This window comes from Marmota flaviventris, chromosome 14 (assembly GCF_047511675.1).
Source record: "Marmota flaviventris isolate mMarFla1 chromosome 14, mMarFla1.hap1, whole genome shotgun sequence".
Taxonomy (NCBI): domain Eukaryota; kingdom Metazoa; phylum Chordata; class Mammalia; order Rodentia; family Sciuridae; genus Marmota; species Marmota flaviventris.
The window spans coordinates 18,188,682-18,211,426 of NC_092511.1; the positions used below are offsets into that span (position 1 = coordinate 18,188,682).

At 38.6% G+C, this 22,745-nt stretch overlaps 1 protein-coding gene across 1 annotated transcript; it reads right to left on the reverse strand.

The window, feature by feature from the left end:
• Window positions 1–15,207: 15,207 nt before the first annotated feature.
• LOC114080859 (piggyBac transposable element-derived protein 1-like) lies at window positions 15,208–22,110 on the reverse strand. The gene is made up of 3 exons (XM_027922463.2): window positions 22,013–22,110; window positions 19,750–19,773; window positions 15,208–15,961 (listed from the first exon to the last, which is right to left on the reverse strand). Exons 1-3 carry the CDS (start codon window positions 22,108–22,110, stop codon window positions 15,208–15,210), a joined length of 876 nt encoding a protein of 291 aa, XP_027778264.2.
• Window positions 22,111–22,745: the final 635 nt, after the last annotated feature.

Here is a 22,745-nt window from a genome sequence, read left to right on the forward strand (position 1 = left end):
GCAACTTTATTATTACATGAAATCCCTGGATCTTAGGGCTAACACAACTCACTGGGTCTTCAGAAACTAATTGGAACTCTAGATACAGGTTTGTTTGTTTGTTTCTTTCTTTCTTTTGATGGTGGTGATGAGAATCAAACCGAGGGCCTCAAACATGTTAGACAAATAATTCTACCACTTAGCTACATTCCCCAGTCCTAAATTTTTACATTAAAAATTATTTATACTAAAAAGTATTTATTGTTTCTCTGAAATTCAAATTTGACTGTGTGTTTTGTATTTTGTTATAGACAGAATACTTTTATTTTATTTATTTATTTTTATGTGGTGCTGCTGAGGATCAAACCTAATGCCTCACACATGCTAGACAAGCGCTCTGCCACTGAGCTACAGGTACAGTCCCTGTTTTGTATTTTTTTTAGAGAGAGAGAGAGAATTTTTTAAATATTTATTTTTTAGTTTTCGGTGGACACAACATCTTTATTTTATTTTTATGTGGTGCTGAGGATCGAACCCAACGCACCGTGCATGCCAGGCGAGCGTGCTACCACTTGAGCCACATCCCCAGCCCCTGTGTTTTGAATTTTTATTTGTTAAATTTAACAACATTATTGAATATTTTAATACTCCAATCTGCCCTAAATTCAACAAAATTCCAAAAGTATCTGATATTTGTCTGCCTCTCCTCCATTATTAGCATTGACAGATTTTTTCCTTACTTTATATTACTTTGTAATTTGTTTTTGTTATGGAATGAGAAGGAAAGAAATCAACCATGACTTTTCAAGCTGATATCTTTTCTCAGAAGTATAAAATCTTTATTTGGAAAAGGTATCTTTGAAAGTTAAAAAGGGGGAGATCATTCATGACATATCGTTTGGAGAAAATCGGTTACAAAGCATGTGTTATGATTCCATTTCTGTTTCAAGTGTATTACTTTAAAACGATAATGAGTAATTTTTAAGGTTCTGCCATCAGACCTCAATTAAACTCCAAGTTCTGCCTTTCCAACTGTTTAACTTTGGACAAGTTATTGGGCAAAACCATTTCCTTATCTTTACAGAAGTCATACAATCTCCATTGTATTTCAAGTGATGAAATAAGAGGCGTGGTCCATGGCACAACCCAGGCCTTCTCAGGTGGGAAAGCGCCCACAGGACAGTCTTCACGATGGATTACTCTCTAAGTCATTCAATTTTTGTTTATTTGTGACACATTCTAGGGAGTCTTAAGTTAAAGCTGGGTGTACAATTCAATCTATATTCTAGGTCTAGGAAAATACATTAAAGAAACTTTAGATATACTTTTAAAATCAGAATGAGAGTGTGTGTACTATATATTCACAGTCTCCAACTTATGATTTGTTTTATAATTTTTCTACTTTATAAAGCTATGAAAGCTATATGCATTCAGTAGAAAGTTTACTTCATATTTTGAATTGTGATCTTTTCTGAGATTAGTGAGAAATGCAGTGTAACACTCTCTGACAATACTGGGCAGTGGCAGAGAGCCACACTCCCAGCCAGCCACGTGGTCACAAGGGAAAACAACTGATACTTCACGGTGTGCTGTGTTGCTAAGCTCTGATGTTTGGAAGGTTAAGAATATTAAAGGCATTTTGCGATGTGTGGTATTTTCAAACTATGATGGGTTCATTGGGACACAACCCCACTGTGAGTCCAGGAACACCTGTATCATCAAGGTTTGTCCTGTGTGTGAAGGAGAAATATTGGATCCTGGATCCCCAAATAGTCCAGCAACCATAAATGTAGACACCCCCATAGATCTCTGAGGAAAAAAACATACATGGAGGATGAGACATTATTTACTATGTGTCAGTCTGGAAATGTGACTCTTATCTTGCACAGGCCACGCAGGACTTCAGTATCAATGCCTGTGGAGGAAGCAGGTCTCCTGGGTTTCTCATCTCCAGGGCCACGAGAATCAATGGGAAAGGAAACCAAAAGAAAAAGAGCCCCTTTCTCCATAAGCTTGACTAAAACTCTTATTTGACCAAACTTCAGTTGGACTCCTCTGAACTCTCTTCTAGACGAGTCCTTCACCCTGGTCCCTGTCCTTGTTACACTGTGCCTCGACCAGTTTTAGCAAAAATCTTGCTGAGTCAATTTAGAGAGAATCCCCCTCCCTGGATATCTGGTCACCCTTGGTAGCTGATCCAATTCTTCATCCTCCATCTTAAAAGTTTTTGACTCGCCCTTTTGCAAGAAACTTATCAAGTCAATTTAGCAGAAATCTCTGTCTCGGTAATTTTCCATCTACTGACCCCCTCACACAGTTTGGTGACTATAAATTTCTAACTGTCCTTGTAGAGTTGAGTCAGATCCCTTTGCCCTGCTGCACGACTTCCATTGTGGTAGTCTCCCGGAATTAGTCTGCCTTACTATTTTTAAACAATTGTCAGAATAATTTTTCTTTAATAATCATGGCAAATCCAGCCCAGGTTACCACAAAGAACCACTTTTTAAAATCCAAAGGCCTAAACAAATGCCAGGAAGAAAGGACAGTCCCTGCAGAAGCAAATACTTTTTAATCCCTTTACTTCTTCCATTCTTAGTTCCACCCTCAGCAATAAAACCCCAACATGTCCTTGACTTGTGTAAAATCCCCGCAGCCAGCCCAGCAACAGGGTTTATGTGAGGAAGTCCTTGCACGCCCCCTAGAGGAGAGCACGCACACCCACGATTTACTGCAAATTGTGCGTGGGGGTTTGTGGCTGTTTCAGTCATGAAAGTATTGCTTTCCCTCTCTGGGGAGCTCAGCAGGGTATCAGAAATATTCTGTCTGTACCTTAATGCAGTTGTTTTTTTTTTATTCTTGTTTGTTCTCCACTTGGAACTCATGAAATGGGTAATTCAGCCCATTTACAAGTGTTTTATACCCAGGGAGCTGGAGAACTCAGTCAGAAACAGCCAAAAACATTGAAAGAAGTTGTGTAAGAGGAATGGGAATTTGGGAATGAGGATCAGAGTAGTAGAATTCTACTATAAGCTAATAAGGTCTATTTAAATTTTAAAAGAGGCATATCCCTTGGTTTAATTTAAAAAGAAAAAAGGGAGGGAGGGAACCGGAGTGAGAAAAGAACATACTATGTGCACAGCCAGAGGCCTGGAATATTAGACTCTCTCTTGTTTCCCTTCCATTCAGTAACCACTGACTCCTCCTACAGAGCTCTTGGATCCCTGTTTAATAAGTATCTCACCTGTGTTCGGTTGCAGTTTCTGTTCTTTCTCTTTTCCTTCAGAGGCCAATTGAAGGCCACACCCTTGTGGGTTATGACAGTCACTGATCTCTGTCTCAGGGCTGCCCATACCTGGTGTCCAATTGTTGGTGTTTGTGCCAGTGACACTACTTCTTGCAACTGCTAAAGCTGCTGGCTCCAGGCTGTTGACATTTTGCATCCTCACTGAGACCACACGGTTGTGTTTTCCTAAATGGGAGAAGTTTTTCTCATTTTGCAGAATCAGAAAACTATATTCTCTCTTGAACATCTTTAATAAATACGGTGGACAGGTAACTGACTTTGCTTCTTTTTTGAGGGGGTGGGGTGGCTGGCTGCTACAAAGCTCTTAGCTAAATCTGCATTGCACAGGGAGCAATGAAGGCCTTCCACTCTGTGTGTTCATATGTTACTTTTAATAGGTTTGGACTTCATTGTTTTACCCCTAGGTGTTCACTTATATTTTATTTATTCATTCAATACCATATTTGTTTTGAATTGTTTTTAAATTTTGGAACTCAGTGGAGATAATATGTAAATAATTAATTAAATAAGAGTTTTTAGCTTTAAAAAACTTTTCTCTTTTATTAAAATCCTTTTATCTTAGAACACAGGATGGAAGTCATTGTATTTTTCTTGATTACAATAGCCATATAGTGAGTCTTTAAATTATGTAGTGAGATTCCTTCAACTTTATTCTTTCATTTTAAAATGGTGTTTGTGGGAGGCCAACCTTACCGGTGACTGAGTTACACTCCCCAGCTGGGTGCTGAGGCACTCAGTCACAGAAATGGGTGTGTCTTGCTACAGCCCCATGGGTGAAGCTATGCTCACCTGTTCCTTTGTAATATAACCCCTTGTCCTGTTTAGGATAGAATCTTCCATGGAAGTGCCTTGTGTGTGTCCCCTCCTCTTACTGTGCCCTTGGGTGTGGCCTACCCAGGTGTCAGTCAACCTGCTGACAGTGGACATCATGAAGATAGACTCAGCCCCCTGAAACCTGACCCCTTGCCTCATTTGAATAGCTTCTCCTCAATAAAAGGGGTCAGCGCGTGCGTGTGTGCGTGTGTGTGTGTGTGTGTGTGTGTGTGTGTGTGTGCTCTCTCGCTCTCTCTTTCTTCGGACCCTTAAGATCAGAGGAGCCGTCACAGCAACCCCAAAGAAAAAGGTATTTGTGTCTCTTGTGTGGTTATTTCGTGCAGCCCAGTTAGCCCAGTTTAACTAGAGTGACCCCTGAGCCTTTTAGTCGTGAGAACAGAAACCTGGCAGGTGTTAGCTATTTTAGTTCTTTTGTCTTTTCCATGAATTTTAGAATCAGCTTGTCTATATTCACAAAAACTACTAGTAGAATTAAAAAAAACAAAACATGTTTATTGAGCTGTACAGCTGAAGTCATTGTTTTTATTTTATCTTTTTTTGGTACCAGGAATTGAACTCAGTTGCACTCAACCACTGAGTCACATCCCCAGCCCTATTTTGCATTTTATTTTGAGACAGGGTCTCACTGAGTTACTTAGCGCCTCACTTTTGCTGAGGCTGGCTTTGAACTGGTGATCCTCCTGCCTCAGCCTCCCAAGTTGCTGGGATTACAGGTATGTGCCACCACACCAAGCTTGTTATTTGTATTTTGATACTTTCAGTGTTTATCTTCTTTTCTCATTGCCAAACTCTAGTAACAAGCTTTGTCCTCTGTCTGGCAAGAAATCAGGTCCATAAAGAAAACTCCATATAGACAGTAGAGGCAGAGAATCAAGAGAGATGGAGGAGAGGCCATGGCAGAGCATTGGAGAAGGAAATTTGCCAAATTACGCTATGTTCATGTAGGAATATAACACAATGAATATATACATATTATTACTATTATACTATTATTAAATATACATATTATTACATATAATGAATATATACATATTATTACAATTATACTATTATATTGTTATGCACTAAGTAAAGTAATAATTACAATTCACTAAGTAAAATAATAATAAGAGGGAGATCAGTAGAGTATAGCAAGGAGACCCAGGGGAGGAAGGAGGGGAAAGGGAGCATATTAGGGAATGAGACAGATGGAATTACTCTATATGCATGCATGATTGTGACATAATGAATCTCACTATTATGTATAATCATAATGTACAAATAAGATAAATAAATTAATTTAAAAAACATTCCATTTGACAAGCTGCTTTCCAATCATATTCTCCTCTGTTTTCACCCACAATATTTGGTTTTGTCCAAAGTTTTTCTTCTCTAAGCCTAGTTTTCATCCCACTGTGAACATAAGAGACTTGCATGTAATCCCAGTGTGATATCTTCCTAGAGAAATGTAGCTCCATATCAAAGAAGATTTGGAATCAAAGAAAGCTCTAGTAATATATGAGTTGTTTGGATAGTTTTAAATTTCCTGATTTAAACTTACAAATTCAGTATAGCAGAGGGAAAACTAAAAACTTCAGGAAATTCCATACCAATATTTTGGATGAATTTTTGTTTGAAGATCATCTTACTATTGCATATTTTTCTTTAAGAGAATATGCTAAGTACACATGTGAAAAGTTATGAAGATGAAAACCCAGTAGATAAACGGACAAAAACTATATAGCTTGGATCAAGTTTGCTTTAATTTGGATATAGTTTCCTGTAGTTTGGATCTAGAATGTCCCCCAGAGGCCCATGTGTTAAAGGATTGGTCCTCAGCTTGACACTTTGGGGAGGTGGTAGATGTTAAGAATAAGTAAGGCCTTGGGGCTGGGGCTATGGCTCAGTGGTGGAGCACTCACCTAGCACAGGTGGGGCCCTGGGTTCGATCCTCAGCACGACATAAAAATAAATAAATAAAATAAAGGTATTGTGTCCAACTACAACTAAAAAAATGATAACAACTAAAAAAAGAAGAAGTAAGGCCTTGTGGGAGGTCTTAGGTCACTGGCGACATAGCCTTGAAGGGGACTGAGGGGTCCTGCTCTTTTCATCTCTTTTGATTCCCTGACAGGAGATGAACAGGCTTCCTCTGCCATGTGTTCCCACATGATGTGCCACCACGGGCTCAAAGCAATGGGCCAATCATAGATTGAAACCTCCAAAGCTATGAACCAAAAGAATCCTTTGCATTTTACAAGTTGATAAAGGATAGCTGGCTAACCCAGAAGAGAAAACCCAATTACACAATAAATACATGGAAGAATGCTCAGTGCCGCAGTCTGGCTGGGCACACAATCACGAGCCACCACACAGCTTGTAGATTCAAACAGCAACTCTTTATTCCCGAACTCACACCAGCGGTCTACAATCACGTTCTGGGGAAATCCACGTTCTCTGCCCAAATCCACGTTCTCTAGGCTTCTATCTCCCAAAGAATACTGTCTGAATCCCGTGAGAACTCAAGGGGAACTCAGGCAGCAAGATACGCCCTATTCCCAGGAGGAATAATCTTAAACCTTAAACCTGGAACCTAAACTGGGAACGCCCTAAACACGATTATCATAAAACCGGGAACACCCTAATCTGCCTTGGTCCTTGAGCAAGGTCACCTACATTCAATGTCGCTGCAACATGTCAGCAACATGGGGTACGCTGGCAAGGAAATTGTCATACCTACTTGGCTAATGGCTCCCAGCATCTCCCCCCTTCTGATTAATTAAACAACAAGCAATGTGGCTTAAGGACCGTGCCTGGTAGGTTGTCCAATTCAACATATGGTTCTTACCCGTCATCGGAAAACTGACCTTTAGGCGTCAGCCTCCTGTCTTAGGTTGATACCACTGCAATTGAATCATACCCGTCACTGACTACCGGTCCAGCATACAGCCATACTTGTGGATAGGTCTATGCACCAGTGGGGGGGTGAGGTTCTTTGCCTCACCTCTGTTGGCCCCCAAATTTGGCCTTGGTGCCAGTGGGGGAGTGACGTTAATGTGGCTTATGGACCGTGCCTGGTAGGTTGTCCAATTCAACATACGGTTCTTACCCGTCATCGGAAAACTGACCTTTAGGCGTCAGCCTCCTGTCTTAGGTTGATACCACTGCAATTGGATCATACCCGTCACTGACTACCGGTCCAGCATAAGCCATTGGCCCCCAAATTTCAGACCATCACTAGCAGAAGGGAGGAGGATACAGAAATGCCACGACACCAAGCCAATTGACGGCTCCTTGGGAAAAAATTGCATCACTGGTGACACCATCAGCAAAGATATGTCAGCACTACCACAATTAACATGGGGTGCGCTGGCAAGGAAATAAAAATTGCATCACTAGTGACACCATCAGCAAAGATATGCCAGCATTACCACAATTCGCTGCACCAAACGATAGTTACATAGTCCAGGCAAGTTCTGCAAGCAGTTCAAAGCAGAGGAATCTATCAATATGTCCATTTCCTCCCAAAATCCGTTTCCTCCCAAAGTAAGTTGACTCTTTGATTGAGCATTACTTGTTGAGTTCTTCACCGGCACTGGGATGGAGATAGGAATTCTGGCAATGATGCTAAAGAGACATTATCCTAGGTGAAATCTCCATTGCAATGTTTAAAAACTCCACCGTCAAAAAATAAAACTGATCAGAAAAACATTAACCTAGGTTTGTATGAGCTCAAAAATAAAAATAGAACCTTATGATGTGGAAAAATGCAATAATAAAATAGCTATTGAAAAAAGCATCCTGGTTAATCACTGTCGCAGATGTAAGAATGGCCAAGCTGGAGTTCTGGATATCAGCTGTTATGGATTTGAGTCAAATCATCTTCTTTTCGATCTGTAGAGACTGTTTTAGTTAATCTCTCTGGAATCCAAATGGGCTGCTGTTCTCCCTGTGGAAAAACACAAACAGACCCCCGACTCCAGACAATCACTGGGTCAGGACCTTTCCATTGTCCTGTTAGAATATCTTTCCAAAGTACTTTAGGCTTATGTACATTTTTTGGATACATATGCCTTTCCGCAGCACTAAGTCCTGATGAATCCAAATTTAAAAAGTTTAGAGTAAAAAGCGTTATTTTAAGTTTATCTTTGGGGGATATATACCCCTTTCCAATTCCCTCTTTTTGCTTTAATAAGTATGTTTTAATAGTTTGATGAGCTCTTTCAACTATGCCTTGTCCCTGTGGATTGTATGGGATTCCTGTTATATGAGTAATACCAAATGATGAGCAAAATTGTTTAAAAGAGGTAGAGGTATAGCCAGGACCATTATCAGTTTTTAACTGTTTAGGAATGCCCACAGTGGCAAAATTTTGTAAGCAATGAGCTATAACATCTTTAGTTTTTTCTCCGGCATGAAGGGAGCCCATCAAAAATCCAGAAGAAGTATCGACTGTAACGTGTAAATATTTTAATTTTCCAAATTCTGGCAAGTGTGTGACGTCCATCTGCCAAATATGGTTAGGTATCAGTCCTCTAGGATTGACTCCAAGATTAACTTGTGGTAAAAATGTCACACAATTTTGACATTGTTTTATTATATGTCTGGCTTGTTCCTTAGTTATTTTAAAACGCTTTTGTAAAGTATTAGCATTAACATGAAACCTTTTATGAAAATTTGTAGCTTCTTCAAATGTAGAGAAAATATGTATGTCATGTGTAGTTTTATCTGCTAAATCATTGCCTAAACTAAGGGCTCCAGGCAATCCTGTATGTGCCCTAATATGTCCTATAAAGAATGGATCTTTTCTGTCCCAGATTAGACTTTGTATAGTGGAAAACAAAGAGAAAACAGTAGAAGAAGGGGAAATCCTACCAGCATCTTCAAGAGATACTATAGCATTAACTACATACTGACTATCAGAAAATAAATTAAATACAGAATCTTTAAACATCAAAAAAGCTTGTAAAACTGCATTAAGCTCTACCTTTTGAGCTGATTGTTTGGGTACTAAAAATGTAAAAGTTCGATCTGGGGTAACTACTGCTGCTGTACCATTATTTGACCCATCAGTGAATACATTTGGAGCATTCATGATAGGGGTTTTTCTTGTCATTTTTGGAAAAACTACAGGATGCAAAGACCAAAAAAACAACAAAGGATTAGATGGTAAGTGATTATCAAATGAAACTTTAGATTTACACATGATTATTGCCCAAGTATTTAACTCATTAGCTAACTCATCAATTTGATCCATAGTATATGGAGTAATAATTTTATTGGGAGAAATTCCAAACACTCCCTTTGCTGCTTTTATTCCTTTGTGTATTAATTGTCCTACAGCCTCAGGATACCTAGTAAGAATAGTGTTAGGAGAATAAGATAAATGTATCCACAATAATGGACCTTCTTGCCAAAATACTCCTGTAGGAATATTTTTTGTTGGTAGTATAATAAATAATAAAGGCAAACTTATATCAATTCTATCCAAATGCATATTTTCCATATATGTTTCAATAATTTTTAATGCCTTTCTTGCTTTAGGAGTTAACATGCGGGGTGAATTTGGATCTGATGGACCTTTTAGAATATCAAATAAAGGTCCCAACTCTCCTGTTGGTATACCTAGATAAGGCCTTATCCAATTTATGTCTCCCAATAACTTTTGAAAGTCGTTAAGTGATTTGAGTTGATCTACTCGTATTTGAATTTTTGGTGGACGGACCATGGTTGAGGATAATAGAACTCCTAAATAATTAATTGGAAAATTTAATTGTACTTTATCTATTGCTATCTCTAGATTATAATTTTTTAATAAGTTTGTAAGTGTGGCATAACATTCCAGCAATATGTTTTTATCTTTATGTGCCAATAATACATCATCCATATAGTGAAATATTTGTAGTTCAGGATTTTGATTTCTAAGTGGCTGGATTGCTTTGTTAACATATATTTGACACATAGTTGGACTGTTAGCCATCCCTTGAGGGAGTACTTTCCATTCATATCTCTGATCAGGACCTTCATGATTTAATGCAGGGATAGTAAATGCAAAACGTGGACTATCCTCGGGATGAATTGGAATTGAAAAAAAACAATCTTTAATATCTATAGCTAAAACATGCCAAGTTTTTGGCAAAGCAGACAATTGAGGAATCCCTGATTGAGCAGGTCCCATAATAACCATCTCATTATTAATGGCTCTTAAATCTTGCAATAATCTCCATTTACCAGATTTCTTTTTGATGACAAAAATGGGAGTATTATGGGGAGATATGGAAGGTTGTATATGTCCTTCCGCTAATTGTTATTTGACCAGATCATGGGCTACTTGTATCTTTTCTTTAGTCAGGGGCCACTGAGGAACCCACACTGGTCTTTCTGATTTCCAAGTAATTTTGATTGTCTCAGTGGCCCTTTCTGAAAATCCAACCCATGTCTGTCTGTTCCTTGATCTATTTGTATTGGTGCTGCTATACCTTGCCCTTGTTTTCCTAATCTTTTTTCTTTCCTAAAGCCTTGTCTAGCCCTAGTAGTGGGCGCATTAGGATTGATGTTATTTGTTAACGTCAAACCTAATTGATCTAGGACATCTCGTCCCCATAAATTTATAGGAAGATGATCCAATACATATGGCTGTATAGTTCCTTCACATCCTTCAGGATCCTTCCAATCTAATATCATAGAACTTCTATGGGGATTAGTCGCCACTCCTAGGCCTCGAAGCGTTTGAGTGGCTTGTTGTAATGGCCAATGTTTTGGCCATTCTTGACGAGATATGATGCTAAGGTCAGCTCCTGTGTCCAGTAGCCCATTAAACTCATGACCTTGAATATTTAGTTTTAGCATTGGGCGAGAATCTAAATTTAAAGACAACATAGCCCAATCTACACCTGTGGAGCCTAATCCCCTGGAACCTCTTTCTACACTATGACTAGGAAATTTATTATGTAGGCTGGGTATTATTAACAACTGTGCTATTCTATCTCCAGGTGAAATTACTGATATACCTCTTGGAGAACTAGCTATAATTTTTATTTCACCTACATAATCGGGATCAATTACCCCAGGACTTATCATAAGTCCTTTTAATGTAGATGAACTACGTCCCAGTAATAAGCCTACTGTTCCTTGGGGAAGAGGTCCTTTTACTCCTGTGGGAATGATTTGAACTCCCATCTCTGGAGTTAATACTGCTCTGGCAGAGGCGCAGATGTCCAACCCTGCGCTCCCTCGGGTTTGTCTGATGAGGGATTTAATGGACAATGTGTCCTGGGCACTAGCCTGATGGTGTTGCTGGGTTCCTCCACTGCCCCGTAGATTTGTGGTTGTGGGCCCCGGGGCATTGGGCCCCCCTGTCCGTTTTTTGGCAACGGAGCCTGATGCCTTTCTCCACGATATCTTGGATAAATACCTGGTCTTTGTCCGTTTTTTGATAAGGGAGTACCTTCTATGGTGGTTTGAGAACGGCATTCATTAGCCCAATGTCTCCCTCTATGGCATCGTGGGCAAATACCCGGTATTCTATTCCTTTGATACCTACTTTTGTTAAACCCTCCTCCTATGGGGCAATTCCTTTTAAAATGCCCTGTTTGTTCACAATCATAGCATGTTTTTGGCCTGGCATCTAAAGCCTGTTGTACTGCAGCTGCCAAGACTTGCCCTTGTTCATTAATATCTCTACATAATTTAATATTAATATATGTGTTTAAATCTTCATGTCTCCATGGTCTAATAACCTCTCTGCAGCAACGATTTGCTTGGTCATAAGCCAGTTGTTTTATTAATGGCATTGCTTGTTCTGTATCCCAAAAAATTTTGGCAGCCGTTTGAATTAGCCTATCTACAAAGTCAGCGTAAGGTTCATTAGCTCTCTGTATTACCTTAGATAGCTGACCTTGTAAATCTCCATGTCCTTGTAAAGTCTTCCATGCCCTAACTGCGTCTGCAGCAATTTGTGCATATATAGCAGGATCATATTCAATTTGTTGCCGTTGACCCTCATAAGGTCCTTTTCCTAACAACATATCTAGATTTCTTTGAGGGTAACCAGCTGCTGCATTTCGCCTAGCTGTCTCCACGCAAAATTCCTCATTGGCAACCTTCCATAACAAATATTGTCCTCCATTTAGCACAGATTTACACATGCTAGCCCAATCTGCTGGCATCATGTCCAAGTTAGTAATGGACTCAACTATGCTTACCGTGAAGGGAGCTTGGGGACCATAGGTTGTTACAGCCTCCTTTAACTGCTTCACTGTTTTAAAATCTAAAGCATGGTGAATTCGCTGCCCTCCTGCCTGTTCAAGTACAGGGCATGCTAATCTTTGAGGTCCTGTCTCAGGATCCCATTTATCAACTACGGGGTTTGAGGGCCACTCAGCTGTCTCCATCGGTGGGGCTGTTGGTTGAATTACGCCCTCTTGTGATAAAACGGAGTTACTAACAGCCTCCTGTTGTGGCCTTTTTCCTAACAACCCCTTTTCCTTTAAATTTTCTTCCTCTGACTGACTAGCTCGAGAGACCTTCTCTTTTGCTTGATCTAAAATGTCTTTCTCCATGGTCTGAACCTCTAACAATTTACTTAACATCTTTTCGGTTTGTTTTTTACTAATTTCTAATCTACTATAAAGATAACACAACCCAATAAGATAACACAAAACAAAACCGAAACTGAATGAAACAAAAACGGAATAAAAAATCGTTGTATCAATTTTCTCTTCCTCAGGGCTGACAAACTTCAAACCTTTAGCCAACCATTTTTCCCAGTTTGCCTGAGAAATTTCTAGGGATAGGCAGCTTGAAACAAAAACAAAATAAATCACAACAGGAACACATTGTTTTTTGAATTGATCACCCATTCTCTCGCCTTCCCTCAGGGGCAAGCAATTTCACTTACCTCCAAGTTTCAGATGTTCCCCGTAAGAGCCGCCAAATGCCACAGTCTGGCTGGGCACAAATGCCGCAGTCTGGCTGGGCACACAATCACGAGCCACCACACAGCTTATAGATTCAAACAGCAACTCTTTATTCCCGAACTCACACCAGCCGTCTACAATCACGTTCTGGGGAAATCCACGTTCTCTGCCCAAATCCACGTTCTCTGCCCAAATCCACCTCCACTGGGCATCTGTCTCCCAAAAAATACTGTCTAAATCCCGTGAGAACTCAAGGGGAACTCAGGCAGCAGGATACGCCCTATTCCCAGGAGGAATAATCTTAAACCTGGAACGCCCTAAACCCAATTATCTTAAACCGGGAACACCCTAATCCGCCTTGGTCCTTGAGCAAGGTCACCTACATTCAATGTCACTGCAAATGTCAGCAACATGGGGTACGCTGGCAAGGAAATTGTCATACCTACTTGGCTAATGGCTCCCAGCAAATGAAGTCATATTCTGAAGTCCTGGGGATTCAGTCATATGAATTTGATGGGAGGGACGCAAACCTATAGCAAATATCAGTTAATTGCAAATAGAACATCAGCCATGTAGTGGAGTTATCTTTTAAGGATAATACCAATCTCCTAGGAATATTATGAGGATTAGAGGGATAATATATTTAAAACATTTAGAACAAACCCCAGAAAATGAAAATTTCTCAGTGAATTAGTCAAGAATCCTAGCTGCTACTATAAAAATAAGAACAACAATAAGTGTATTCAATTTATTCATTAATTCATGTATATCAATGATCTCTCATCTGTGTTAGGCCCTGTGTTAAAAGCAGGACTACAAGTATAAAGCAAATTAAAAGTAAATATTTGTTGAATGAATGAGCTTACAGCTTAATGAGGCAGAAAGGCGTGCAGATAAGTGTGGGTCAGTGAAGCAAGTGCCAATAGGCGTCCGCGTCATGTCCTATGGGGAGAGCTGGAGGGCCAGGGATGGCTTTCACAGAGAGGACAGCTGCATGTTGTGAGTGCTAGAAAACAGGCACAATAACACTGATGTTTTAAATCTTATTGATTCAATTACTTAGAAACCAATAGTGAGTGTATCATCTCCCTCAAGATTATGGTAGTGTGTTTTTATACTGATTGTTGCCTGAAGCTGAAGGATTGATTTCCCAAGTTTGGAAGGTTTGTGTTAAAATATTATAGCTCAAAAGAGGATTGCAGAATATCAATAACAGAACCAATATATTAACCTAAATAATATTTGATGAGGATCCTTATGAACCATATCAAAATTTGAAAGTTGGATACAGTCACTTATTCCTAAGAAAGGAATAGGCTCTTTCTTGGTAAAGAAATAAGACAGGTAATCATCCTCATGGGAACTCAGAAATGGTGAATCTCTCAGAAAATGAACTCATAAAATGAAAGGCAATAATGTATTATTATTTCTCACTGTCCTCTTTTGTGATATACTGTAGGGTAACTTTTCACTTCTCTCTTAAACCTGGACATGCCAGAGCTCTTACTGTGGCCAGTGAAATTTGAGCAAAGATTCTACATTAGAGCATGATAAGTCACCTTTGCTTTTGCTATGCCAGCGATAATAAAATATTATCTGGATAATTCCCCCATCAGTCTGTGTTCCTGAGTGACAATAACGAAAGATGCCTACCAATCTGGCATTGGACAAGGAATAAAAAACAAACTTTTGTTGTTCTAAACTACAGTCTGAGCATCCTTGGTCCAAAAATCTGAAATCTGAAATGCTCCAAAAATCGGAGACTTTTGTTCACTAACATTATATCACAAGTGAAAAATTCCACACCTGACCTTATACTATAGTCAGAATGTAAAAATACTAAAAATATTATATAAAACTACCTTCAGGCTATGTAAATAAGGTATATATGAAACACAAATGAATTTTGTGTGTAGACTTGGGTGCCATCTCCAAATTATCTCATTATACATATATACAAATATTCAAAAATTTAAAAAAGTATTTGCAATCAAAATACTTCTGGTCCCAAGCATTTTGGTAAGGGTTATTCAACTTGTACTTCTAAATTCCTGCATCTGTGAACAGAAGCATGAAAAGTGAACAGTATCTACATACAGATTTCTAAATTAATTAATGCCCTGTTTTTCTGACCTTTAAAGCCATTAAGTTTTCAATCATTAACAACTCTACAACTTACCATAACATTTTTTTTTATTCTTCTAGGGGAGCATACAAGAGGAAATTTTTATTCATTTGCTTTATGAGAGGTCTCAATTTTGAAAATTTATCTTTTTGATCTAGGTGGCTATTATCTGCAAAATGCAGGTATGAGAAAATCAACTCAAATCTGTCCCTTCTAATTGCATCTCGAACCAGGTTCTGATCAGCATCAGAGATTTCCCAGTACATCCCCCTTCTGGGACGCCTTACAAATCCACTCCATAGCAGGACACCAAATACACACCTCATTTCCTGAACTGTGACTTCTAAGTTAACATTTTTCTGAGAAGCATAATTAATGGTTTCATTGACAATCAAGTTGAATGTTTCATCATCAAAAAACAATTCAAAGAGTTCTACTGGGTTCAACTTTTCACTCTTGAGATTTAAAAGTCCAGAATCCAGTGCCGACCAGCTGGGAAAGTTCGGCTTAATGTCTCTTTTGGTCCAACTTTTTTCTGGGACACTTGACACCTTTAGCTTCTTTTGAGGCTGAGCCTCAGGCTCATCTTCCTCCACTTCTGAGTCATCAGAAAATGCAAGACCTTGGAGCAGTTCACTCACTCCAGCTTTGTCTTTTTTTCTTCCTTTTCGGGTAATGTCTCCTCCTGCATACTGCAAGGATGCAATGTGCATTCGGGCCCAGGAGTCACAGGGTGGATGACGGTCCTTTAGAGTGTTCAAATTTGAGACTGTCTTTTTAGTAGGGACAGAAGAGTTACAAGAGATGTGGGGTGCACACTCTCTGTTGTTACCATACCATTTTTAAGGTGTCATTGGAAAGGGGTTTTGCTCTATCAATGGATTCTGCTTACTGGTTTCTGAATTGGGACTAAGGAGACCACAGATGAACACACACACACACACACACACACACACACGCATATACCTGGGAAAGTCAATCGAGCTGGGGACTGGGGTTGCAGCTCAGTGGTAGAACACCTATCTCGTATGTGTAGGGCACTGTGTTTGATCCTCAACACCACAAAAAATAAATACATAAAAATATTGTGTCCATCTACAACTAGAAAAAATATTTAAAAAAAAAAGAAAGAAAGAAAGTCAATTGCTGGGTTTCTGTTCGTGATTAAAAGGTTCAGGGGTCATTCCAGTTACATTGGGCTAATTGAGCTGCACAAAATAACCACACAAGAGACACAAATACCTTTTTCTTTGGGGTCTCTGTGACGGCTCCTCTGACCTTAAGGGTACACAGGAAGAGAGAGAGCGAGAGCACGTACTGACCCCTTTTATTGAGGAGAAGCTATTCAAATGAGGCAAGGGGCCAGGTTTCAGGGGGCTGACATCTTCATGATGTCCACTGTCAGCAGGTTGACTGACACCTGGGTAGGCCACACCCAAGGGCACAGTAAGAGAAGGGGACACACACAAGGCACTTCCATGGAAGATTCTATCCTAAACAGGGCAAGGGGTTATATTACAAAGGAACAGGTGAGTGAGCATAGCTTCACCCATGGGGCTGTAGCAAGACACACCCATGCACGAGACACTGACCCTCAAACCCAAGAAGGGTGGGGAAAGCTCTGCCACATTTCTGTGACTGAGCGCCTCAGCACCCAGCCAGGGAGTGTGACTCAGTCACGTGTAAGGTTGGTCTCCCACAGTCAATCAAGCTGGAAGATTCTCAGATATTACCATGAAATGCATGATGTATTCTGTGGATCCCTGGGAACATTGTAGGGCAAAAGGTGCAGGTCTTGGGGCTCTTGATGTCCCCATTCCTGCTCCTGCTGTACCTAGAGCTACTCTTCTTTCCTTTTGATTGATGATATTCTATGTTCTCTCTCTCAACTTCTGTCTCAATGACCAAATTCCTGCTTTAAAAATGTTCACCAACCATTAATATAAATCATAAATTAAACATGAAAGCATAATGAATCATCTTTATGAGTTTGGCTTCTGAGAGTTAAATTATGAAATCCACAATAAGAAGCAGACAAAATTATTTAGAAGAAAGAGAGTGGTTCTGGGACTTGAGTAAGAATTTACACAGCCCAATAAATAATATTAACACTTCTAAATAAATAATACTTTTCTCAGAAAAGACCAAGGAAATAACTGGTAGTAGACCATGGGAAAATGACAATCAGAAAACTTCTCTATCTCCAGGCCTGAACAAGAAATCTTACTCAAATGAATCTACCTGATGACATTTGCTGGGCCCCAAATTCTTTCCTCTATTGACATTTCTATCTTAACCCAAAGAGAAGGAATTTTTCTTTTCATATTTCTGATTTCTTCCCAAGGAAAAAGAAATTGCTAACCAGATGGGCTAAAGCCATCTTTTGCTAGGGGACATATGATGTCTTTGGAGTTAATTTCTGAGAGGTTTATTTGACTTGCATGTGGGCTCCCAAAGTTATCAGGTTGAACCATATGAAACTTCTGATGTTCAATCACTTTCAACTTATAAGAGTAGGAGTTCCACATGGTCCAATATAATACTTGTTAAAGGAACTGATGCTCAAACCCTGATTTATCTATCCCCCAAAGAAAGCACTGTCCATTCTGTAAAATGCCTGCAATTTATTGACTGAATATTTTTGAGAAATGTGTATATGGCTGGGTGGAGGGCAGAGGGAGTAAGATGATAGGAAATTAAATAGTGTTTATTGCAGTAAAATGGGCTGGGGAGATGGCTCAGTGGTTAAGTGCCCCTGGGTTCAATCTCTAGTACCAAAAAAGATACATAAATAAATAAATATATAGATAAATAAATAGTGTTTATAAAGACTGGAAAATAATGTGTGGGGTGGATTAGAAAGAGGCTTATCAGAAGCAGAGAGACCAGTTATGAGGGGCCAGTAGATCGGGTACAAACCTTAAAGGCAAGGGGCTAGAAAGACTAGGAAAAACTCAAGGGGAAAGAAGACCAGGAAACTGCTTTTCCACTCTGCTAGAAGACACTCAAAAGACCACCTTGTCTTTTGGATGCAATTCAATTCAGCCCTGTTTTTTTTGTGTTTTTTTTTTTTTTTCCTTCCTTTTCTTCTTGTGATGCTGGAATCAAATCCTGAGCTTCTCATGCATGTTCTCTCTCAGTGAGCCACACCCCCTATATTTTTTTTCTTTTATTACAATCAGTAGACAGATCAGAGAATCCCATTTGATTACTCAGCTATTAAGTAATGAGAATGATTCACTTCTCTTCCGTTTACATTTTCCCCCTAGGCTGTCTTTTCCAATCCTGTTAACCTGCATTGCCAACTGAATGTCAATGACTAACAAATCAGCATCTCCCCCATATCTCTTTCCTGGCCACAGGCTTCTTTCCCTTTACCTAACTGATAATAGAATAACCCCCCCTGGTTGTCCCAGAAGCATCTCAAACTCAATATTCGAAAAGTTGGAACTCACAGATTTCCCCCACTAATTTGATCTTCCCTATTATATTTCTTTAATGCAGCATAGTAGGGGTTCATCTCATAAGATTCCTGCTTCTTCACTCTCAACATTTAATATGTCCCTGTATCCTGTTCTTTTATCCCCTAAACATTTTCTCTATTTCTGTTGCCAAAGTTTAGTTAGCTCACTAATTTTTACAATGTCCTTTTTTATTTATTTCCTTTCTCTATTTTAAAATACACCAAATTAACCGTTACCAATTCCTCCCTTAAAAATCATCGAAGGGGCCAGGGATACTGTTCAGTTGGTAGCGTGCTTGCCTCGAATGCACAAGGCCCTGGGTTCAATCCCTAGCACCACAAACAAACCAAAAAAAGAAATCATGAGGGAATTAACTTCAAATTCCTTCCCGTGGGTTATTTTCACCACCTGCTTACCATTTAATTGTTTTGATACATTCCCTCCCATTCTCTTAGCTGAATTTTTTCTTTTGTCAACTCCCAAGTACACCAGACTTTGCCATGCCTTCGGGTATGTATATATATCTTTCCTCTCCATTTGCAATATTTCCTTCACCTTTGCCATACCTCATACCTGCCTTGTTCATCTGGTTCTCTTAGTCACGCTGAAAAAAAGACAACTTTTTCCACCTTCTTCTTGAATCCTTCCTATAACTCTTCCTCCTTCCCCCACTATTTCCCTTTTCTATCCCGATGATATCATCTTACTATATCTACACTGTGCTAATCACCTTGTAACAATACTTTGCCCTATAGATTGTATTTTTTGATACAATAAAAGAATACAGGAGCCTGAGCCAATTTTACTTCCCTTTTACGATCTAGAACCAGTTTTAAACTGTCTGAACAATCAATGAACCTATATTAACATGTTATTACCCACAGTTCATAGTTCACATTAGGGTTGATGCTTTGTATTGTTCATTCTATTAAGTTTGTTTGTTTATTTGTTCTTTTTAGATATACATGACAGTATAGTGTATTTTGACATATTATACATATATGGAGCATTCTATGAACTTGAACAAATTTATAATATATATTTATGTACACTTTTGCAATAAATATTCCATTCTGGTGAGGGATGTTGATCAGGGAGGAGTCTAGGCAAGGGAAGAGACAAGGAACCTGTGGGAAATTTCTGTACCTTTCCTTCGATTTTGCTGCCAACCTAAAAGAAAAGAAAAAAAAAAAAAACCCTTAAAAATAAAGTCTGTTTTTTTTAAGAAAGCTATGAAAAAAAATTGAAGTGTAATCGATATTACAAGAAATATTTGAGATGCTCACAATGTTATGATTAAACCTCAATGAAAATGAATTAAGTAATGTCTGACAAACTTTATGTTCTTATTTTTGGTGTTTAAATAAGACAAGTGCCGGGTTTTGTTTTTGGTACTTTTCCTTATAATTATTGAGAATGTATTTAATGTTCACAACAAAAAAGGTGAGAGTAAAATTGCCTATCATGGCCATATTTTAGAACCATGTATATGATAATAAGGTGGTTACTATGGTTTGGATATGTATCTCCAGAAAGCTCATGGGTTAGGCAATGCAGGAATGTTTAGAAGTGAAACAACCAGATTATGAAAGCTGTAACCTAATTCATTCGTTTGATGAATTAATAATTTAGATGGTTTACTGGATGGTAACTGTAGGTATATGAGGCAGGGCTAGAGGAAGTAGGTCACTGGGGGTGGGGTGGGGGGTGTGCCCTTGGGGATTATATTTTGGTTTTGGCTCCTTGTTTTCTCTCTCTCCTTCCTAGCTGCCATGATCTGAGCAGTTCCTCTGCCATGCCGTTCTTCTATCATGTTCTACCTCATCTCAGGCCCAGAACAATGGAACCAGTTGCCCATAGACTGATCTTCTGAAACCATGAGCCCAAATAAACTTTTCCTCCTGTATTGATCTTGTTGGATGTTTTGGTCATAGTAACAAAAAGCTGACTAACACAGTGGTTGATTGGTCAGAAATTTGCAAGAGCATCAAGTGCCTCTGGTTGCTTGCTATTTTCATAGTTATAGTTAGTCAGGGATCATTATGCTAACTTCACACGTTCAAAAAAATGGACTTTTGTCCTTTCTTTCTTTCTTTTTAAAAAATATTCTTCTTTTTTTAAAAAAAAATCTTTATTTTATTTATTTACTTTTAGTGGTGCTGAGAATCGAAACTAGGGCCACACACGTGCGAGGCGAGTGCTCTACTACTGAGCCTGAACCCCGGCCCCAACTTTTGTCCTGTTTTTTGAATTTCAAAGTTGCTGTGGAGGATTTCCATCTTTGTGTATACAGAAATATTTATTGATCATTAACTACTATATTTGATTGATTGGTTGAGAATTAGACCAATAATCAAGTTTTTTTTTTTAATCAATTCTTTTATATCATCCAGAACTCTTGAATCCAGGGAGAGATTTTTGTTTTGTTTTGTTGTTGTTTTAATAAATGTTGGGCCTTTCTTGCCAGTTCATAAAAAGATAATTTGTTAGATTGCTTAAAAGTCAAGACTTCACAATTTTATTATTATTTTTCATTTTTTTGGACAATTATCATTCTTTTATGTGTTATAGAGCTACTTTTCATTTCTCTTTAGTTTATATGCTTAGTGAGTTACTGAACTGCTGATTGAGAAACAAAGTAGAAAGGGGTCTCTTATTTCTTCTTCCAAGGGAGCACTAACCTGGTTGGAGCCAAGTCCTAGACATTGTTGAACCACCTTGTGAATGGAGTTATGGTGTATTAATAGGTCCTGCACCCAATTGTGAGACTCCTTCTTCCTCTGATTCCAGGAAATAAGCCAGGGAAATTGTTAAGAGATCTTTTTCAGTGGGAGTCCTCACCATCCCACTTTCTTTCTTTGTCCTTCTTAATACCTACAAGAACCTCATCCCTTTGGTTTCTTGTACCAAGTAGACAATGTGATGTTAGTAAGACCTTGAGATGTGGGTTTGTCCCTAAACTGATGAGAAAGGCACTTTGCCAGGCACATTTACTAACCTGAATAACTGGATGTCTCTGCATTAGAATGCAAACACAGGTCCATTTTATAAAAGCCAATAACTGTTTTTGATGTTTTCCATTGATCCATGTGTGTATTTTCTTCTTTGCAGACATTATTAGAGAAGCAATGACTGGTCAAACACTAGACTGAAGCAGTCCTGGGTCTCTTGGCCATGATACCATATAAACATTCTCCAAACTCCCATAATCACTCTTCACAAGCTGTTTGTTTTAGGTTTTTATTTTTATTGTTACCATTATCATACTGTCAGCACCATCATTATTATCACTGGGATATCACCCACTGTTCCCATGGTTGATATTGCAGGAGAAGAATTAAGAAAATTTTGCAAGACACCAGGATCTAAAATGGTTTTAAATGGAAGATTCCTGGGAAAGGAGCTTGACAGGGTGATACTGGAGATGATGATGATGATGATGATGATGATGATGATAACAACAGCAGCAGCAGCAGCAACAACCACATCAATGTTATCTTCTAACATTATGGTATTTAGCATATATGAGACACTATGGTTAAGTGAAAACACTGACATATCTACTTTTACTTGGAGATGAAGTATCATTTTTGCTTAGATTTATATCTTAATTAAAATGATAAGTCTTTGAATTTCAATTCTACCTCTAGCTTTGTTTGCTTTTAAAATTTATGGTTTTTCCTTCAATACATAGAATTGAATCTCAGAACCCTAAACATTTATTAAAATGAATAAAAATCTCACATTCATTATTATTCTATGCTTCAAAGATTATATATATATATATTTTTTTTTTCTGGACTATTTTCCTAAGAATAGGTAATCCATCTACTGTTAAAGGTATTAAACCATATTCAGTTAAACCATATTTCAGATTTACTGAATTGATCTTTGTAACTGGCCCACATTGGAAAAACATTAGCATGCTATTCCTTTCTTCTTGTATCATCATATATCTAGAACACAGTTTATTTATGAACTCACCAGGAATAGTTGGGCTTTTCTTAATTGGAAGTTTGTTTAATTCCTATAAACAATGAATCACATTGCTGGATATGTTTTCTATTTTACCTTTGATCTCATCTATTTTATAGTAGTTAGACAAATTTAATAGTCTCGCTGTGTTCTTGTGTACCAGTAAT

What these genes read in the sequence shown, in the direction of transcription:
- LOC114080859 (XM_027922463.2), bottom strand. Translation starts at nt 22,110, where the DNA reads ATGTTAGAAGATAACATTGATGTGGTTGTTGCTGCTGCTGCTGCTGTT. An exon ending in ATCATCTCCAGTATCACCCT is followed by an intron (nt 19,774 to 22,012) that starts GTCAAGCTCCTT and finishes CTTTTCTTTTAG; the next exon opens with GTTGGCAGCAAAATCGAAGG. An exon ending in GCAGCAAAATCGAAGGAAAG is followed by an intron (nt 15,962 to 19,749) that starts GTACAGAAATTT and finishes TGGTAACAACAG; the next exon opens with AGAGTGTGCACCCCACATCT.